The 21218-nt window shown below is 44.6% G+C and overlaps 2 protein-coding genes across 6 annotated transcripts; one reads left to right on the forward strand and one right to left on the reverse strand.

Annotated features, from left to right (window-relative positions):
* Window positions 1–1624: 1624 nt before the first annotated feature.
* On the reverse strand, window positions 1625–5830 carry LOC118909379 (protein EFR3 homolog A-like). Its single transcript, XM_036879794.2, is given in 1 exon segment — window positions 1625–5830. A coding segment is annotated over 1 exon segment (2358 nt). The 5' UTR covers window positions 5749–5830; the 3' UTR covers window positions 1625–3390.
* Window positions 5831–9229: 3399 nt separating this feature from the next.
* Window positions 9230–20927, forward strand: MKS1 (MKS transition zone complex subunit 1). 5 transcript variants are annotated; one of them, XM_036879779.2, is made up of 19 exons: window positions 9230–9379; window positions 9792–9901; window positions 10992–11062; window positions 11509–11664; window positions 12740–12837; window positions 12982–13159; window positions 13376–13527; window positions 14156–14264; window positions 14812–14868; window positions 15963–16005; window positions 16272–16337; window positions 17813–17883; window positions 18243–18312; window positions 18405–18512; window positions 19217–19350; window positions 19838–19920; window positions 20006–20103; window positions 20198–20259; window positions 20378–20927. In XM_036879779.2, the coding sequence occupies exons 1-19, from the start codon at window positions 9300–9302 to the stop codon at window positions 20393–20395; spliced, it is 1764 nt and encodes a 587-aa protein (XP_036735674.2). In that variant the 5' UTR covers window positions 9230–9299; the 3' UTR covers window positions 20396–20927. The 5 variants fall into 5 exon arrangements, with proteins under 5 accessions (XP_036735674.2, XP_036735673.2, XP_036735676.2 ...); XM_036879778.2 differs by having other exon boundaries at window positions 20198–20927; XM_036879781.2 differs by having other exon boundaries at window positions 13031–13159; window positions 13423–13527; window positions 20198–20927.
* The last annotated feature ends 291 nt before the right edge of the window (window positions 20928–21218 follow it).

The raw sequence follows: 21218 nt of genomic DNA on the forward strand, positions 1-21218 counted from the left end.
GTCTAGGCCCTGCTCCAGGTCTGTAGAATTCAGATCTCTGGCATTGCAGCTGAAGTACCTTCATTTCTAATACATCTTCTGGGTAAGTCTAACATACAGGTAGGTTTTGAAACTACTAACCTAGTTGAACTTTCTATGCATTGTAGGATTCCCTACTACATCATTGCTACTCAAAGTATGGTCCAAGGACCTGCAGCACTGAAATCTTTGGGAGCTGTTTAGAAATACAGAATCCCAGGCCCTACCCAGACCTACCGAATCAGAATCTGCCTTTTCACAAGATTCTCAGGTAATACTTATTCACACTGAAGCTAGAGAAGCTTCACTCTTCCTCATCCTTGATGGATGGTCAGCACATCACTGCTCAAAACTCCTGGGCTGGGGAGCTCATTACTTCACATGGCAACCTGCTTTTTGGCTTCCAATTATTAGGCAACTCTTCCTTATAGTGAAGTCACTTACCCATCACGTGTATTTTCTATAAATATGCACACACTCTGAAAAGCTGACCAAGACAGACATAATCACATTATCACATATAAGCTATTTCTTTATTACAGTTCACAGGCAGTGAGAACCTCTCTGAACACAAGGATGATTTTCTTCTTTCTGTTTTCACACAGGCCAGTGTGAGGTTAAGCATCTCTCTTTCTTGTAGAATCTTACTGAGGGCTATAAAAAGTTGCTAACACAATCCAACTTCCTAAATTTCCCCCCACCATCTTCCTAATGGAACAGCTTGCATGGCATATGGACCCTCTTCCAGGCTACATTAGTAATTCCTTGCTTGCTAAAGTGTGGTCCATGGATCAACAGCATTAGCATCCCTGGGGAGTTTGTTAGAAATGCAGATTCTCAGTTCCCACCCTAGACCCCCTGAATTAGAATCTTCATTTAAGCGAGATCTCTATGTGCTTCTTTTTGCCTATTAAACTTCAAGAGGCAGGTAAACCAACTATTTCACAATCACCTAAAGAGGATTCTAACTTTCTAGCCCAAGATCAAGTCCTATCTGTTCAGTTCAGCCAATTCCATCAAGTTTAAGGTCTGTTTTTTTTTTGAGAATGATTAAGTTTATTTAAGAGTTTTAAATATCTACAAAAATAGAGCAATACAGTGAACTTCAACAAATCCTAAATTTTCCATCTCCAAACTGGCTGCAATACAGTATGCACACCTATTACCTGCCGGATCTGCAATCTCCTGCAAGGAACAGGGCAAAGAAAATATCCATTTCTTGGGAATAACTATTAACAAGACAAATTCAGCAATCTAGGATATACAGAAGTCTACTGTGATTTAAGAATGACAACAAGGAAAAAACCCACAAACCCACACCAACAGTTTACAAACAGACCAAGAGAAAGGTGTGATAAACATTAACTCAAATGGTTTTCCCTTAACATGCAATACATGCATTTTTAAGTCACAGAGAAACATGAATTTTTGTAGAGCAAAGTTTGTTTTGCATGAGTGCAAATGTGTATCTTTTCTTATACTATTAAATTATATTTTTCATACAAAAGCACACAGTATTAATCTATAAAATGACATCCAAGTGGATGATGATTGTTTTAGCATGTCCTCTGCTTAGATTTTTTTTTAATGCATAAATATTAATATCCTTCTTTAAAAATATAGAAGAAAAAAGGGAAATAAAAAGCATAAAACCACCTAAACAGTGAAACGTTTGGCCTGTTCACAAGGCAGCTACAGTGACAGCTGCAATGGGACTACCTAACCCTCTGTGGCGCCCGCATGTACTGATCCTGATAACAAGGTCTTGTTTATCTACATGTACTAACCTAGAGCCCAGGATCGTTTGAGATCATTTTACTGGTTTAAATGACTAGGATCTTTTGTAAGACACTTCAAGATGCTGTATTTTGGTTTAAATTTTCAAAAAATCTTGGGTATGCTTGCTCTATTATCACTTTCTTCCTTTTTTCTGTTTCCAGTAACAGGGCTCAAATAATCATAAACACTAAGTTATAACATGCTATTTCCCACTGCAATTTTTCAAACAAAAATAAACTAAACTGAATTGCTTTTTGGGCTGTAATTTTTGGTATGTCTATTATTTTATGTAAAAAGAAAATAAATCTGAAAAGGTACCACAATTATAAACAAGTTCTTTTATTTAAAAAGTCCAAAGAGAATTTTATAAGAGTTGCAGAGAAAGTTCATTTTTGCCATGTGATGGAATTTACTCAAATGTACATAATTTTAAGAAAACACTAAACATGTTTTAGTCTATGTGTAGGGTACATGTGTAATCCTGATAGCTTAAGTCAACAGAAGTTTAAACTGACAGTCCTTAGCACACTGATCACTAAAACCATAGGCACTCTTTTCAAATGTAATGTAACAAATCGTAAACACAGATGCCTAAAAGTTATGTTCAAATCTTCAAAATTAAAAGTTCATCTGGGAATTTTTTGACTATGAGGATTTAAAACACTGCACAATATAAAAATGTAAATTAATGTGCTCTTAACAGAAATCAAAATTTACAAACTCTTCACAGGTGAACCAGCAGCTGTTTTAAATGTCTTTTCTTCTATACTAAATATATATTTCATTTAATTAAGGAGCCACAGCAAAATACTAGTTTAATTTCAAACTATAGTCTGTAAACTAATACATCTTATGATGTAAAAATATTGCACAGTTCGGGATTTCAAGAGTAAGCTCTAAGCCTCTCAAGTACAATGGTCAAACTCTCAGCAGAAAACACAGTATTACAAGACTGGATACTTTAAAGTATGGCGATTTTAGGGTCATATTCTAGGAATATTATTTAAAAGATGTCTTACTACCATAAAAAAGTTGAGGAATGCCTATCACATATTGGTACAGTAAACAAATAGAAGGATGCCTGTTGTAACATCAAACACATGGGGACAAAGAGCCACAGAACTGCTTGCAGCCCCAGGATTAAGAATATATTTGTATGTATTCGCTTTTGCAAATACCAAAAACAAAAGCAATTCTACCTCTAAGCAGCTATGTAGGTGTATAAGAAATACAGCAGACATTTTCAACCCTCTGAAGGCAGAATTTTTTTAAATTACATGTTTGTGAAAAGTTTAAAATATACTGTTTAACAATGAAATAATGTGAGACCAATATATGTTCAACTTCAAAAAACAATAGGAACCTACCTTAAAAGGAATTAACAGGCATCAATCTATCTTCAAAAGTAGGTTTTTATCTTCTAAATCATATATAGGTTCCAAAATTTCTAATACGGTATGCCAAGCATTTGGCTAAAAATAAGTCTCATCCTTTCCAAGAAGTATGCTAATATGCATTAAGTAAACTCTGAAAACTTGTCTTGACCTTAACTTTTAGACTTTAGAATCCCATGCTGAGGTCTTCATGAGCCGCTCAGTACACACACAGATCTGGAAACTTCATCTCATAGACTGGGACAGACTGGTACTGGGCATGCCCAGAAGTAATGGTCAGTGTTCCTGATGGACTGGGAGGGGGACGTATGGTGAGTTCCAATATTTGAGCAAGTCTATCATGAAGCAAATTTGCTTTGGATTCACATTGTGCTGCTATTTCTTCAAAAGGTGCTTTTTGGAATTTCTCTATCACAAGACGCCTCTTTTCCTTCTCCTGTTCTTCCATCCCGCTGGTATCAATTGTTTTCTTTAATGCTTCAAAGGTGATTTCTTCAGTGTTACTAACCACATCATCAGAGGGAACACTGTTGGGTAAAATATCCACCTGAATGGATACGGTGTCCACAATACTTTTTCTTCTAGAAAGTCGATCTTCATCGGTTACTTGTGGTACATAGGGTACTGACAATCTCTCAACACTATAGCCACTTCCACCTAGAGACTCTGCAATCTTGTTGGTCAAGAAGTACAAATTTTTGTCATGCTTCTCTAAAGATTTTGGAAGCATGCACTTATCTCTGAAAATATGCTCTGGTAGAAAATAAGGAGCTTCCATAGTTCGAATCTCAATAACCTTGCTAACGTGCTGGCAAAATGCAGGGACAGCTACCATCTGACTTACAAAGTTGAGGTATGCTGCAACGAGCGCCATGATTCCACAATGATGGAACGTTGGCAAATTATCTTCATTGATAATTGCGCTGTCCTGTAAAGCAATGGCTAATCGAATGAGATCAATAACCACTTCTTCATTGGCTAATTCAATAGTTATGAGAGCAAGAGAAGTATAAAGTAGCTCATAGTTCTTCTGAACATTGTCTTCCTCTTTACAGCCCAAATATATGTGCCGATATAGCTGTTGCCCATTCTTTTTCATGAAACTTGTGTCTTGTCTACAAATTTTTTCTCTCTTTATCTTTAGGTCAGCAACATCTGGTATTATTCTGATCCCCCGAAGCTTTGCCCGGTTGTCATGGCGATTCATGAGATTATGCATTACTTCCAAGACTAACTGTCTTAGTTAATAGTCTTCCATGAGGGAAGGCGATAACAAAGGATCTAGAAAAGACCCAGGCAGTGCAGTAACAATCGTCTTTGCTTTGTACCCAGAGGTTACCATAAGTAAAGATCTCAGCAACATTATCTGAATCCGCCTGGTTCCCAAATCCCCTAATTGACTGATATCCAAAGTATGGGTGGATGTTCCAAAAACAGGTACTTTCCCCATAATGAACATCATGATTTCTGACCTCTGATAATCTGGTAGGTTACTTCCAAAAAATCCTATTGTTTGGATGATAGCATTCTGCACAATCTTCTCATCATTGTCTTTGGAATTTGTGTTTAAGTTGGCACTACCCACAGATTCCCCCTGTAAATCATTTGCTTCAAATTCAACACTGAGACGCAGGTGCTTCAACAGCGTGTTAAAGACTTCTAGCACTGTGGGCCCTATGGACCCTTTGGCAGCAATGGCAACAGCCTCTAACAGAACCTGGATAATACCTGCTCGAACCCGTGGAGAATCTTTTTTACAAGCATCAAGGTGTCCTAGAATCTCCTGGATCACATGGTGAGAATATTGAGCCTGAATGGAATACATTATAATTATAAAGCAGTGAACTGCAAATTCATTGGGGTCCCATAGTTTGTGATGATCTAAATGCGCAAAAACTGGTCTAACAGCATTATTCATATTCCCAAAAGTGGCTCGACCCAGCAGTTCTCTGAAACAGTTTTCAGCCAGCACAGCAGGATTCTCCTCTTTGTCAGCTGCAGAAGGAGAGGAAGGAGGGCCTATGCGACTGTCAACTTCCTCTATCTTTTGCATGTTGAACAGCAGGGATGGAACAATTTTATCCATATGCTGGGGTTCCCAAATAGTAGCCCGAAGTTCATCATTAACTGTTTTGCGAACCACGCCTTGAATACCCCTGATTCCAGCAATTTGGATTTCTGTTCATATTTCTGGATCACTATGACAGGAATGACACATGGCACTGAAGCGAGATACAAAGAAGTCGCAACGTCTGTGATAGGATGGTGTGTCTTCTCCAATATTTGCAAATTTGACAAAAGAATTTGTTCCAAGAACTTGAAGCTTTGGTTCCCCTGATTCCAGCAGTTTTGCTACCATATGAAGAAAGCTTTCTACAAATGGCTTGATGCTTTGAGAATGGCAAGCCATAAGAAGTTGGTCCAATGCCTCCATAGCTATTAAAACATACCCAGAGCGATGTCTGACAACATCCCTGCTCAACCTTTCTGCCAAGTAAGAACCAATTCGATCCAGTTTCTCTGGAGCAGATACTGCATAAAATGTCAATTTCTTCATATCTGCTTTAACAAGGCCATCTTTTGGATCTTCAGGGAATATGTTGTCCACCAGGCATTTGTAGCGAGGTCGCAAAGCAGAACAGCAGCAGCACATTCCCCCTTCGCGAGGCGCTGGGTTCTCTCAGGTGCGGATGTGGTCTGGATGTTGTCCTGTGTCCTCTGGTCTCTATTCTAGGAAGAGTTGTCTTTGTTATATTTTCATAAATACATGTGGTTTTGGGAGGAGATTTCCGATGCTCTACTCACGCCACCATCTTGGCTGCGTAGGCATGGCGACCCCGGGCCGAGATCTGGCCACCGAACCGAGACTCAGCGGGGCCGCGCAGAACGCGCCGACGGCACCATCACAGGCCCGGATGAGCCGAAGGGCGAAGGGTGGAGGGAGCTGACGGGGAGCTCGTGGCTCACACAACGATGGCCAAGGTCTGTTAATTGCAACATTCCTTCTTACTGGCACCAGAGTCTGCTTTACTTAGCATGAATTTGCTGGGTCCAAGTCACCAAAAACCCAACTCAAACTGGCCCAACTAACAGGAATTTTCAAGTTGGAATCTGGATGCACAAGTGGTCATTACACTATTTGTTCAATATTTTGTTGTAATTTTAAAAATTGTAGTAAAATACACATCTGAATCTGATCACATGCCTGTTCCTTAACTGGCAAAGAGATTTTAAGTTTCATTAGATTACCTTAGAAAGGTTACTCTAGTTTCAGTATGGAGAAGAGTTGAATGGAGACAAGACTGGAGACAGAGATGTCAGGTGGGAACCTGTGCAATCATCCAGGCCAGAACTAATGGTAACCTGGGACAAAGTAGTGGCCGGTGGTCCTGGAGGGGGAAGGCCAGGAAAAGATTCCAGAGACATTGTGTGGTAGGTTAACCTGACTGAGATTTTAACTCTATTTTCTTCTGTTAAAGGAATAAAAATACTTTCCCTCCACCCTCTCTTAAGAGATCAATTAAAGTTTTGTGTCCTGGAGGGTTGAATTTTCCTTGCTTCCTGGGACATTAATAAGCCTTTGTTTTAATAAACAAAACAAAGAGTAACCCCCCGCTCCCTACCCCAGAGCCACCATCACCACTACTACCAACAGCAGCAAAAGCACAATTGATAAACTGAGCTCACCAAGGTGACGGAGGTCCACTGAGGTACTGGGGGGAGGAGGGGAGGTAGAGAGGAGGCTGGATTCCTGCAGCCTGAGAGGACAGACAGAGGGATTATTAGTTAGGCCGGAGATGCAGGGCCAAGGAGCAGGGAACTGACCACCATATATTGTACCATGTTTACTTTTTTTACTTTCTTACTATCTATCTACCTACCCTGACCATAATGTAAATTCCATGAGGTCAGAGACTGTATAACCCCACAGCTCAACAGTGTCCCGCACGTAGAAGACCAGCAATAAATATTTGTTGAATGAATGAATGAAGTGAATTAATGAATTGTGAAGCAAACTCTTAACTACCACATCTTAGGGGTTCGGACAGGATTGCTTAGACTCCTTATTTGATATACTGTAAGAATAATATTGATTCCATGAGCCTACGGGTTTGAGTCAGAACATTATGAATATAAGTCCAGGCGATATGCTTCCTCGTCATCAGATGGTGAGAAACTCAATTAATGTCTTGGTTTATAAATATGTGAAGTGGAGGTAGTAATATCTACTCTTCGTGATGGTTTGTGTGAGTGTTTTCTAAACCAAAAGATTTCTTCAAATGATGGTATTTTAGGGAGAGCACAGGAAAAGTCAGCTCTGAAAGTTGGGGATGAGGGTGCTAGGGTTGCTGGTGATGGTACAAGGGATTTTGCCCTTTCTGCTATGCAGTCTAAACTTGGACTTTTAACAAGATGTCAGTATGTAAGTGTAGTGGGGATCAGGCCATTCTTGGCATCAGGAATGATACCTTCCAGAATCTGATAAAAGCCATGAACACATTCCAGAAAAGCTGCACCACCACCCTCCACCCAATTCTAAGGAAAGAGTTCATAGACCTCTAGAGCTCCAGTCATGGACTCCAGTTTTAACAATGTTTATATATAGATATCAGGAAACAAAGAGCAAACAGAAAAATCTAGTTTACCTGTATAAAAGTAATTCAATTATGGTTACTTACACAAATGACTTTTGTTTCCATACCATGTGGTATGGCACTTATTTTGATTTGGTTATGTAACTGAACTGTTGATGCAGGATCCACCTTTGTCATTTGTTGTTCATATGGCACAGTGTTACCTATTCATAACTTTAAAAGGAAAACTTAGAGACTGTTTCTTAAAATCTAATATTCTGCCTCCATGGTTTCATCTGCTGAATTATTTCCCAAGTGGGAATTGTGTGCTCTATGGAATGAACTGGCAGGTGAGAGGCTGCAAGGCAGAGTGGAAAGTATTCAGGCTTCAAAAGACAAACCTAGGCTGGAATCCCAGCTCCTTTACCACCATTAAAGTTCACCGTTAGCAAGCCCTTTAAGACCCGGCTTTCACTAACTTCATCCATTAATGAGAATGACAATACCTACTTAAGAGGTTTCTATGAGGATTAGGGATAACGTAAACAAGTGTCCAGGATATATCAGATGCTAAATAAGTGGTGCTGTTATTATGGTTAGTCCTTGGTATTACAAACAGTAGCTGTGTTGCCCAGGGTTCTCAATGTCGTATAATCAAACCGGAATTAGATCCCTGAATTCGGGCAACAATTGCTTACTCTGCTGCTGGAGTAGCAAATGTCAAGGCTGACGTCCCCTAGGTGCCAGCGAGCCCCAGGTTATGGTGTGTCCTGCCTTTGAGAGTTCAATGAAGCATGACTTCTGAATGTCAGTTTGTTTCCCTTTCTGTAGCTCTTTGGAGTACCTCTCTACTTGTTAGAGGGGATGCTGCCTGATTCATGAATCGCTTAATAAAGCCGATTAGATCTTCACATTTACTTGGTTGAATTTTGTTTTTTAACGGTAATATTATCTTTTCCTTATGCTTAGCTTCCTTGTTTTCTCTTTCTCTGGCTCAGTGAATACCAACACAAGACCTAAGAAATCTCCTGCACTTTTTAAATTTTCTTTCAAGAATATATTTTCAGTCTAAGTGCCATCACCTTCCCGGACTTATTTGGGAAGAATGGGTGCATTCTGTGAGTCACGTCCACTTATTTCAGGACAAAGTTTCCCCGCACTCAGTGGAAGACAGTGTGGCGTGGTGAAAAAAGTGGTGGTGGAGGACTCAGGCCACCTGGGTCCCCATCACCATTTCTGTCTAAAAAGGCCTAAGGCACTGCCTTAGTTTTCTTATTTGTAAAGGGCATCAAGTCCGGCCTTGGGTACGACAGAGCTTTGTTCTCATGCATCCTAAACGCTGACCTCGATTAACCCTAGCCTGACGGGCCCTAGACGCTGGGTCAGGGCTCGGCGGGCAATGCGCCCAGGTCCCGTGGGGAACCGCGGGCTGCGCGCGCAGCTCCTGCTTCGCCTCCCAAACGCAGCGTCTACGTTGCCCGGGAAACCGGGGGCGGCGTGCTTTCCGGCGCTTTCGCGGCGTGTCGCAGCTGTCATGGCGGAGACGGTGTGGAGCACTGACACCGGGGAGGCTGTGTACCGCTCCCGGGATCCCGTGCGCAATTTGCGCCTCCGGTAGTCGCCTTGCCCCAGAGCCCCGTGCTTTTACGCTCTCAGAGCTTTTACGCTCTCAGATAATTCTAGCCTGAACGTCACTTCTCTTTTGCCCAGTCCCCCCACTTCCGCTAGCTATCCTGGTTACTGCCTCCCTGATCTCCCCGTTTCTCCCTCACCACCCAGAACCCTCTCCACTCACAGCTTCCAGACCCAGCCAAGCCCATTCGAGTCCCTGCCCCTCCCAAATTCCTTGGAGCTCTGTTCCCAACTCGTTGATTCTCCCACCGGCACCCCCCGACCCCCACTCCTCCCCTGCACTTAAAACACTTTGGTATCCCCACCCTCTTCTTTTTATTTTTCCCATCTTTGCTTTGTTCATCCCAGGTTGGGTGTCTTGTAACGAGTATTTTGGGCTTCTCTTTCCCAACAGAGTTCACCTGCAAAGAATCACATCAAGCAGTTTCTTCCGTTACCAGCCTGCTGCTCAGCCGGGGAAGGACCTCATAGACTTGGCCGCTTTTAGGCCTCACCCAGCCTCCAGTGGGTGTATGGTGGCCATATGGCCCCTTGAAGATATGAGGAAGGGCCTGGGGTGGTAGTTAACTCTTAAGCCAGAGTAGACCCAGGTCTGTAGTCTGAGAAAAGGCATAGAGACGTTGGGTTCTCTGCCAAAAGTCACAGGCTGGTAAACATGCTGGCCAGATTTGATCCCAGGCAGGTTTAACTACTCCACCCTATTGTGTGTGAAAATTTAATGTGATTCCTGCTGTTAAGATACTGATCTGAATTGTGGTGAAATGTAGTAAAAAAAAAAAAAAAGACCATACTTCAGATATGCTGTAAACCTGCCTGGCAACCTAAATACCATTTGTGGAATTTTGTTCTAAGAAAAAATATGCTCCAAACTCTTTAAAAGTATATATATGGCTAAAAACAATTTTAAAATTGGGGTCTGCTTGAAAAATGTACATATTAACATCACCTGTGCTCTTGTAGTTTTCCTTATCTGGGAAGCCAGAAAAGTGGGGAAGAGAGGATAGTGTGTTTCTGTTAAGTCACTAGTTTCATTGCTTTTGTTGTGTCTGTTCAGATAATATTCCTGGGCAAGAGTGTGGACTGGTGGGTTGTGAAGCATGTGTCTCAGCAAAAGGCATACTGAGTCAGGAGTGTATAAGATTGAGTTCTTCAAATAATCATTTATTTGCCTTTCCTTTTCTCTCCTGATACTTGGTCTCCTAAGGTTACAATGTATGATGCTAGATATATGACTTCAGGAATAATAAAGATTAAAAACACCAGGGTTCCTTTCTAGAAAATGTAGACAATTGGGATGGAAGAAGAGCTAATCAACCTATATCTAAATTTCAGCTCCTGACACTGAGTTAGATGAAATAATTCCTGGAAGGCATCACTTCCTTTTATTCAAATTAGAGTAGTGATAAAGACTTCTTGGGTCCTGATCCTGGCTTCTAGACATATCCACAGCCTTTCTAACTTTTGTCTAGAATGAGTATTTAGTAAATCACTGAACTCTGACTTATCTTGTGGCACATATTAGAGCAGGGGCTTTGATTATAACCAACCATGGAGCAAGAACATTGGCTCAAACGTTTGACTGTTGTCTTTCGAGGTGGACACCACTCAGATGAAGATGAAGAGGAGGAGGTAGTGATTGGGTGGCAGGAGAAGCTCTTTAGCCAGGTGAGCCAGTGTACCTTGTCTACTAAGTTTCCCTCCACCTGGTTCATTGCAACCTGGCGGGTGGCAGTGGAAGATTCTGGATACATGCTGTCAGACCAATATTCAGAAAAACTTTGTAGCAGTTTGTACTTCCCTTTGCTGTGTTTATAGGGGCAATAGAACATAGTGGCTGACCGCTACCCAGTTTTGTGATCCTGAGCAAGGCATTTTTTACCTCTCTAGGCAGCTGGCCATCTGTAACAGTGGAGTTAGACAAGACAGCACTCTGGTTCCTTTTAGCGCTGACATTCGTTGGACCCCTTGCCCTCTGTTAGTTTAGATAAATGAGAGTTGTCCGTGAAAACATGTCAGATTGCATCGGCTCTATAGAACTGATTTTATTAAACAGTTATAGGAACAAAAGGTTGACATATTCTCAGGAGATGTTTGCATCCTTGTGGCCTCAGTTTGAAGTAGATCTGTACCAAAATGAAGCAGCCTGTCAGAGCCCCTTGGATCATCAGTACCGTCAAGAGATCCTGAAACTGAAGGATTCGGGAGACAGAAAGAACCAACGGATTTTTACCTACACTGACTCTGACAGATACACCAATTTGGAGGAGGTATTGTTCTTCCCGAGGTTCCGTAACTTCCTTCACTTTTCCCTGCCTAATATCCTGGCATCAGTGGGTTCTGTGTGTGCAATCAGAAGCCTGTTAAGGGGCAACAGCCAACCTGTCTAGGACCTGGCCACTGTGCTGGAGTAGTGCAGGCCCATCTTCAGGGGTCTGGCTGCGGCTCCCATACCCCTGCTGGAGGGCCAGGGGGCTGGCCGTGTTTCTAGTGACAGGCTTGCAGACTGCAAACCAGGAGAAGCAGCCACTGGGCTTGACTTCCTCCATGCATCATGAGATAAGACAGGCGGGTAGAGTCTCACCCCATTTAGATAAAATTAATTAGGGGCTTCGGCCAAAACTCTGAGTATATAGGTTTAAAGAGGAATTCAGCATAGCTGTGGGAAATGGCTTATGTCCTCAATTTGCCTGTGCCAACATACCCTTATGGAGTTGTTTTATATTTTCTTCAGTCACTGCATGATGTGTTCTGTCCTCTCAGTGAAACTGTAAACTCCTTAAGAGATTGTGTTTTCTGATTTTGGTCTATGACTTTGTAGATCTCTGCAAGGAGCAGGTATTAAATGAATATTTTTGAAAGATTGATGCTTGTCTTAGGAAAGCTGTGGGTTGGTAGCATATAAAATTCGGGTTGTCTGTCTTGGAAAAGTAAATAAAATTATAGTCAGTGCTCAGTTACCCGTGGAAGGATTTCCCACAGAATGTTTGCATCCCATTTGGCATCTTCCAATGACCTATTTTAACGTCAGCATCTACCAGGCAAACTCATCGAGCTTTTTGTTAGTATTGCTCAGATACTGTAGACTCAATTTTAATATTAGCATAAATAAACTCATATCTGAAGGATAATATGCTGCAAAAATCTTAGGGCAAGCCAAAGTGTGGTAGGAACCTTCTTTGTGTTGTTTGTACCACTTCTCCCCTCCATTAGCATGTATAATTGTGAGGTGGCTGTCCCTGTTCGGTTCCTGGGTGCCATTTCAGAAGAAAGACTTGCCTTCATGTACTTGGTCCTGTAGGGCCCTGACTGGATGGGTTACACAGGGCTGCTCTTTTTTCCCAGCACTGTCAGAAAATGACCACCGCAGCCCATGAGGTGCCATCATTCTTGGTTGAGAGAATGGCAAATGTCAGGCGGCGACGGCAGGACAGGAGAGGGACGTGAGTGCAAATTGGTATGGAGGCTGGGGGTGGGGGAGCTTTGTGCCCCTTCTGTGCCCATGTTCTTGGTGTCTCCACAGACTTGAGCTTCCCATTCTGTAATAGGCCTCCACCTGGGTGTGGGCCCCTGTGTCCCTCCTTCAGGCTCTTCAGGGGATGCCAGGGAAGTGACCCTTCCTATTGTGGCTCCCAGGGAGGGCAGCATCTTCAAGTCACGAATTGTCACCTGGAAACCCTCAGAAGAATTTGTCAGGAACAACCATGTCATCAACACCCCTCTTCAGACAATGTACATCATGGCCGACCTGGGGCCGTATGGAAAGTGAGTGAAGCTTCTCACAGCCCAGCCCAGATCCTTATCCTCTTCTCCTCTCACTAACCATTACCTACCTGTTGGAGTTATCCCAGGCTATATGCGAATGGAGGACTTTTTCTTCTTTATACTTGGAAGAAAGTATTTTTACTTTTTTAATTCTCATGATAGCTCTCTCTCCTCTCCCGTGAATTGGGCTGACTTCCTCTTTCTCTCTCCCTGGAGGTGGGACCAGCGATTCTGAACCTTGCTGTTGATGTCCCGGTTTCTAGGCTCGGCTATAAGAAGTATGAACATGTCCTCTGTACTCTGAAGGTGGACAGCAACGGTGTGATCACCGTGAAGCCTGACTTCACTGGCCTCAAAGGACCCTACAGGTGAGGAGAGGCGGGAGGAGGTGTGAAGCCTGGCATTCCTTCTCTTGGCTTCATTTCTTACCCCCTAGTTGAGGAGATTCTGACAAAGCCCTTCATCTGTTCTAACTTTTAAGTTCTAAGGCCCTGGTTCATATCCTATTTCATCACAGACCCTTAGGAGCCTGCTCTCAGAAAATGTGCAGCTATACCAGTTTGAAGTGACAATTTCAGCAGTGTAGTTCAGTGAACAAATCCTTGGCGCTGCCGCATGTGGGGACTGACCAGAACAGGACGCGATGCACTCAGCCAGATCTCCTCTGGGCTGGCTCTCATCTCTGGGCCTTAGAATAATGTCTTAGCAAATTAGAAATTATCTAGACCCCCCATGTCCATTTTTCAGATGAGTGTATGGGTGCCAGCGACATTGTGCTTTACAGCTTCACAGTGACTCTGAGGCAGAAGTAGGCCCCAAACCTACGCCGAGTCCAGTTGGGTGCCATTCCTGCTGTACCATTTTGTTTCCCACTGCCGGTCGTTCTTGTCGTTTGTTACATACTTCAAGTGAGGTGTATGGCCGGTGGCGGCCCATCCCTGGGCTGGATCTGGAGGACCCATCTCTCATTGCCTTTTTTTGTCTTTGACCTTACAGAATTGAGACTGAGGGGGAGAAGCAGGAGCTGTGGAAGTACACAGTCGACAACGTGTCCTCCCTTGCGCAGCCGGAAGAGGAGGAGCGGGAACAGCGTGTGTTCAAGGATGTAAGAGCTGGTTCATTCCACGTACTGAAGGGCTGAGCCTTGGTGCTGGGAGCTGAGAGCCTGTCGGAAGCTGACATCAGCAGTGCCAGGCCTTGTGCTTCATGGCCCTGTCCTGACTTAGGGAGCATTGCTGACATACCAGACACAAGTTTTAAATCTTATTATTAACATAATAATAATAGTAATAATAGTAATATCAATGACCATTTATTTGAGCATTTACATTGCTTTATTTCATTTAGACCTTCAACAACCCTTTGACATGAATACTTTTATTATGAACATTTTTAAATGAGGCAACTGAGCTTGAGAAGCTAAGCAGTCTGCCCAAGGTCGCATAGCTTCTAAGTGTGAGAGCCAGGATTTGGTCCCAGACCAGCGGACTCCCGAGCCTCTGTGCTTCACTTTAAGTGTCGGTGGCTGGGATGCTCAGGCCTCCAGGTCTTCAGCATTTCCCATTACTGCTTCAGTTCTCCCTTCCATTCAGATCTGACCCCTGGTCTGGCTGGAGTCACAGCTTGAGTTTCGGTTTGGTTTGTTTCCACAGCTTTATGGTCGGCACAAGGAGTATCTCAGCAGCCTTGTGGGCACTGACTTTGAGATGGTGAGTAGCGTGGCTTCCTGCAGCCCTGTGAGCTGGTTTTAGCCAGCACCTCCTGACTGTGGCTGAATAATAGCGTCTCTCTTAAAGAGTCCAAGACACACTTGTCAGCGTAAACAGGAGGTCAGAGAATAGATATAGAGTGTAGTCCTTGTTAAGTGTTTTAAACATTGCATATTGATTAGAACTGTTAATGTATAGAAAAAGGTCTGAAGAGCATACACATGGCTGTGGGTGGCTTTCCCTGGAGAAGGAATGGGATTGGGATGTAGATGGGTGTTTACTGGGTAGAGAGTAGTATGTTAGGGGTCTTTACCATTTATTCCCTAAATTTAGGTAGTTTTAAAATTTTATCAGTATTCATGTCTTATTTTATAATTAAGGTAATTCATTAAAAAAATAAATAGAAAGATGAAAACTGTCTTCCTCACTCTCCATGTGAGTGTTATTCCTAAGTGCCCCATGGAGGGGGAAGGGGCAGTGTTTCTGTTTGTGAAATAGTTTAGCTCTTAAAAAACAAAATAAGATAGTTTGTCAGTTATTCTGTGGTCCTGTTCTTTTGTCTTCCCTTATTTCAGGAGTTCCTTTGCAGGATCTGGTGACAAGGGTAGAATTACCCAGCAGTCTCCTGCTCTCTCTCTCTCTCTAAAAATTTAATTTTGATTATTTTCATGTTGCATCAGGAGCCGGTGTTCAGTGTTAAAACGTTAAAGAAGATAGATACCCAATAATTAAAAATGGAAACTCCCTACTTTCTTGACCTCAGCCATCTCAGGGGAGCAGGTCTCCAGCTTCCCTCTGTATAAGGCCCCACTGCAAACTATTGTTGCTTCTCTGGCTATTCTTATAAATTCTCCATACTTTGTAGCCCTCCCTGCCATTTGAATTACATGCTATTTTTTTCGGCATTACAAATTTTGGAAGTGAAGGAAACAGATCCATGAAGTGGCAGGGTGGGGAGGAAGTGGGACAGTGACAAACTTGGGTCTGACATCCAGTGTCGCGTCTCCTGGGGATTGTGGGCAGGCTGGAGGGGGAGTGCTGACTCCCTCCAGACGTCCAGACCTCTCATCTTTTCCCACTTCTCTCTACCTCAGACCATCCCGGGTGCCCTCCGGCTCTTTGTCAATGGAGAGGTAGGTAAGTGTCTGGTCAGACAGAGATCCCTCGGTGCCTGGGAGGTGCTCCGGGAGAGCTGTGAAGGGGCCACCCAGCCGGTGGTGGCCTTGGGTTGTCAGCAGTACTAGGAAAACTCAAGTTTTCCTGGAATGAGTTTTTCCTGGAAACACAAAGAGTTCCTGGCCCTTGAGGGACTTGGCTTACGGATGTGTGTAGGCCCTTCAGGACTGGGTCTGGGTACTACAGATCATAGGAAAATATGCTGAAATAGTGTCCTGTTTTCTTAGTTTCAGCCCAAGGCTATGAATATGACAATCTCTACGTCCACTTCTTTGTGGAATTGCCAACTACTAGTAAGTGGTATTCACAAGTCTCTCTTTTTTATGCCCATTCTGACAGCTTTCTGGAGACATTCACCTTCCTTCCCCACTGTTCTTTTTTAAAAAAACTATGACTGCTCTTTTCAAGGTCACAGGTCACTTCCATATTGTCAGATCCTGTGGAGATGTCTCTGTTTTCACCCTGCTTGACCTCTCAGACCATTTTTTATGGCTCACCTTTCCATACTGAAACTCTTCTCTTGGCTTCTGGCCCCATGATCCTTTCTTCTCTCTTGGTGGCTGCTCCTCAGCCTCCTCGGCCACTTCCTCATCTTCTGTCGGCCTTAAACTACCGGAGCACCCAAGGCCTGGGCCTTCTGTTTCTCTCTCTCTCCAGTCTCTCTCAGTGGCTCGTCCGTCCCATGGCTTGAATACTATTTATATGTCTCAGATCCCCAATTTCCTTCTCTAGCTGTGGCCTTTCCCTTGAACTACAGACTCATATCCAGTTGCCTCTTTGTCACTTCTGCCTATTGTGGCCAGGTCTTGGCTCCTCCTCCTGCCTCAAACCTGCCCTCAGGGTCTTCACCATCCTAACAGAATGGTGCTGTCATTCACCTAGCTGCTGAGGCCAGAAACCTGCGAGATGTCCTTGATTCCTCGCTTTCTCTAGCTCTTTACAGCCAGTCATTCCATCCGCAATTCCTGTCAACTCTGTCTTCAAAACATGTCCTGAGTCATCTGTTCTCTTGAGCACCCCAGACCACGCCACCATCTCTTGCCCAGATCAATGTATTAAGTTTCTAACTCATCCTTTGCTTCCTCTCTTGCTCCTTCTTACTGTTCATTTGCCACATACACCATAGCCAAATTGAACCTTTGAAAATATAAACCAGTTGTTTATAAGTCTCTATTGAGCTTTAAACCCCAACAGCTTCCCCTTCCACTTAGAATAAAATCCAAATTCCAAACCCTGAACCAGCTGGCTCCTGCCTGTCTCTCACTTGCAGCATTCCAGTCACATTGTCTGTTCCTGAATGCCAAGTTCATTCCCACCCTTTCAGGACCATTTCTTTTGGACCTGTACTTTTTCTGTTATGTCTCTGCTGGTCCTTCTTGAGTTTAGGTCTTAGCCTAAGTGTCGCTTCTGAGAAGTCTTCCCTCACCGTCCAATCTAAATGAGCCTTCACCCTGCTTTGCTTTTAATATAGCATTTATCATTATCTCATAGACTCTCGTCAGTTTGTTTGTTGTCTGTCTCCCCCACCAACACACACACTAGAACGTTAGCTCCATGAGAAACAGGGGTCTTTTCTATCTGCTCACCAAGATACCCAGATATGTGACTGGTCATAACACATAGTAGACAGTCAGTATATGTTAAATGAATGATTGACTGCATGAATAAGTGAATGAATGGATAAGAAGCTTGGTTTGTTTCTCAACTACTTGCCTTGCTCCCATGTAAACTGATTATAAACCTAGTGTTTGTGGTCTTTGGCTTTCAGACTGGTCAAGCCCAGCACTGCAGCAGCTTTCCGGAATAACACAGACCTGCACCACCAAATCCCTGGGAATGGTATGGGAAAGAAGAGTGGGTTCCTGGAAGGGAACAGGGCTGTGCTCCTGGGGTGGCACCTGAAGATTATCAGGCCAAGAGCCTGGGGAGGAGGCCAGAGTTGGGTCTGGCCCTTCTCTGTGGGCTCTGCAGGGCTACCTGGCACAGAAATCCTCTCTCTGTCTTTTTTAGAATGGTAGCAGTTTATATTTTGGGGTCCCTTTGCCTTTCAGCCTTTTATTTCCTACCCAGGGAGATAGTTTTTCCTTTTCCCTTATGAAGGTGACCTTGTCATTGGCCACAGGAAGACCAAATTCCAAGTGAGGCCTTGCCCCACCCCCTGCCATGACACTGAGGGTAAAATAATACTCCTCTTTTAGGATAAGGTGGCTTACTTCTCCTACCCATTCACGTTTGAGGCCTCCTTCCTCCATGATGACGAATCTGCTGGTGAGTAGATCCTAGGCCGTGGGTCTCCTGAGGTGGTGGCCTCTGTGGTGCAGGCCTCCTGTGACCTGGCCGCTTCTCTCACCTGTCCCCAGATGCTCTCCTAGAGTGGCCGGTGCTCTACTGTGAGGTCCTCTCACTGGACTTCTGGCAGAGGTGTCGTGTAGAAGGCTATGGGGCTGTGGTACTGCCCGCCACCCCAGGTGACCTCCTTTCCCTGCCCCTCATGTGACCCACATGCCCTAGCTTAGGAACAAGACCAACACTTCCGGAAGATCGGATACTTCCAGTGAGATGTAGGAACAGATAGGGATTGGAAGCACTTAACCTGCTTCCTTGCTCCTTTTGAGGAATTTTCTTCCTCCAGTAGATACGACCGAGTGCAACCACAATGAGCCCTGTGAGGTGGAGCCGCCAGACATCTCTGGCGTCTGCTCTGTGCTCCTCTGATTTGACTTGCAGCCTCAAGGGAGAAGCTGTGTGACAAAACGGGCTCTTGACATATGAGTGTTGAATGAATTGTCTTTAGTTTTGAAATAATAGCCACTGTCTTCTACTGTGCACCTGACATTGGGCTAAGTGCTTCTCATTTAATTCCCCCAACCACTCTGTGAGGTGGGGGTTTAATTATTTCCATTTTATTGATGAGAAGAATGGGGCTCAGTGAGGTTAAAAAGCTTGTCATGTGTATGCAGTTAGTAACTGGCAGAGCTGAGGTTTGAATTTCTGATTGATTTCCAAATGAGTGCCCTAAACCACCATGATAACCTTCACTAGAGGTCAGGTGATCACTGGACCAGGTCAGGTTGGCCAGGCTAGTGGTAGGGAGGCCTGTGTCATTGCTGGGGGTCAGCGGGGAGCCGCACGCCCTTTCCGGCTCTGGCCTCACTCTCCTCCTCCTGCATAGGCGCTCACACTCTGACAGTCTCCACGTGGAGGCCCTTGGAGCTCGGCACTGGGGCTGAGCTGAGGAGGTTTTTCATTGGCGGTTCTCTGGAACTCGAGGACCTCTCCTACGTGCGAATACCAGGAACCTTCAAGGTGGCTTTTGTCTCTGGGGAGACTTCATGTCTATCTCTTCTAGAGGAGGTGGGATCTGGGTGAAGGCCCCTTAATATTTCATTGCTTCATTATTACTTAGTGTTTTCCTTCCTGTGGCTTAAACTGGAAGTCACAGCCATATCTTGGACCAGGTACAAACGTCTACACTGCTATCCTAGGAGATCTCTGAAAATTTCCCGGGAAATTTCCCCTGGTCCCTGTCAGAATAACTGGCCCCTCCTTCCAGCCCAGCACTGAGGCCTCTGTAATCAGAGGTGGGGGTGATTGGCAGGCAGTGTGTAAGACCACCTGTTCTCCAATGAGATTAGAATGCTCTCTGGTTTATAGTTGGAAGCCCAATGTTAGCCTTGAGGTGCTGGAATGAGGCTTCCCCAACCGAACTCTTCTCCCCAAGAACGGGAGTGAGGCCAGCATGGTGCCTGGGGCCTAGAACCCACAGAAGCCTGATGCTAACTGTATGCCACAGGGGGAGTGTCTGAGCCGCTTTGGGCTCCGCACGGAGACCACAGGGAGTGTCACCTTCCGCTTGCACTGTCTGCAGCAGTCTAGGTGAGTGACCCTGGCTCTCTGCCTCGGGCGCTTATAACTGAGGCGCTGGAGAGCAGCTGTGGCCACATGGCAGGCTTCTGTGCAGGGCCTTCATGGAGTCAAGTTCCCTCCGGAAAAGGATGCGGAGTGTGTTGGACCGTCTGGAAGGATTCAGCCAGCAGAGTTCCATTCACAATGTACTGGGTATGTCCCCCTCCCTGAGCCAGTCTCCCAGGTCAGCACGAGCCATGCTCCTCCCCACACCATGGCAGCTGACTGCCATTTTTGCTTCCCTCAGAGGCCTTCCGTCGAGCCCGGCATCGCATGCAGGAGGCCCGAGAAAGCCTTCCCCAGGACCTGGTGAGCCCCTCGGGAACCATGGTCTCCTAGCTCACTGCAGCCCTGACCTCTGCATGAGGACAAGACTGGTGCTGTCTGAGGCCGGCACCTTCCTGCCTCTTCACCTTTCTTACTGGAGACCACAGTGACCTGCTGAGAAGCCGAGGTCCTGTGGGACCTGGAAGCATGGAAGGATTTGGGGTTCCCTGGGCTGCTGCTGAAGACTAGAAAGAAGAGCCAGCCTCTTCCAGGATCCCAGTGGACAGCATTTATGGCAGTAAAGCAGGAGACCCTGTGGCCCCCATATAACGCCCCCCTTCATATTTCAGCTACCACTGCAAGCAGACAGTAGCTTTTTGGTTTAAAACCAGTTTGGTATAAGTCCATAGGTAGTTCTGCCCCAGACACAGCCTCACTCTCAGAAGGAGCAATCTGCAGGCACCTCCTGTTTCTTAACCTACTTTCTTTCAAGAAAGAAAAAGCAAGGTGAGAGGGATACTAAGTTCCTGGCCTGGGAGTCTCAACCTCCTCTTTCCTGGGTAACCTTGTCCTACTGCTTGGGGCTTTTTGCTTTTGAGATACAACTTGTCCCTAGAGTAAATGGAGACTGAAGGAGGTGCCCGGTCCTTTCTGAGAGCTGGGTGGTGGCTTTTATTGTGTTTTTGGTACATAAAAACTTTTTATACTGACTGACTTCCTGCTGGCTGTATTTCTGCTCAGGTGGCTGGCATGGCCAGAAAATCTCCTTAACCTTCCCTTTTTCTGTTTTTCTTCTTCAAAAGTGTTTCTTTTGATGCCTTTAACTTAGCCTCCAGGAGAGCTGTGGCTTAGCAGCCCTTTTCTTAAACATCTGGAGCAAAGCATGGGCCCACGGTCCTGCCCTCCCCAGCCCAACATGGAAACCAGCTCGGGCCTCAGCAATGCTTTATTGGCAGAAGCCAGTGTGCAGGCTCCAGAGGAGGTGTGTGGCGTGGCTAGGC

Source organism: Manis pentadactyla, chromosome 4 (genome assembly GCF_030020395.1).
Source record: "Manis pentadactyla isolate mManPen7 chromosome 4, mManPen7.hap1, whole genome shotgun sequence".
NCBI lineage: Eukaryota > Metazoa > Chordata > Mammalia > Pholidota > Manidae > Manis > Manis pentadactyla.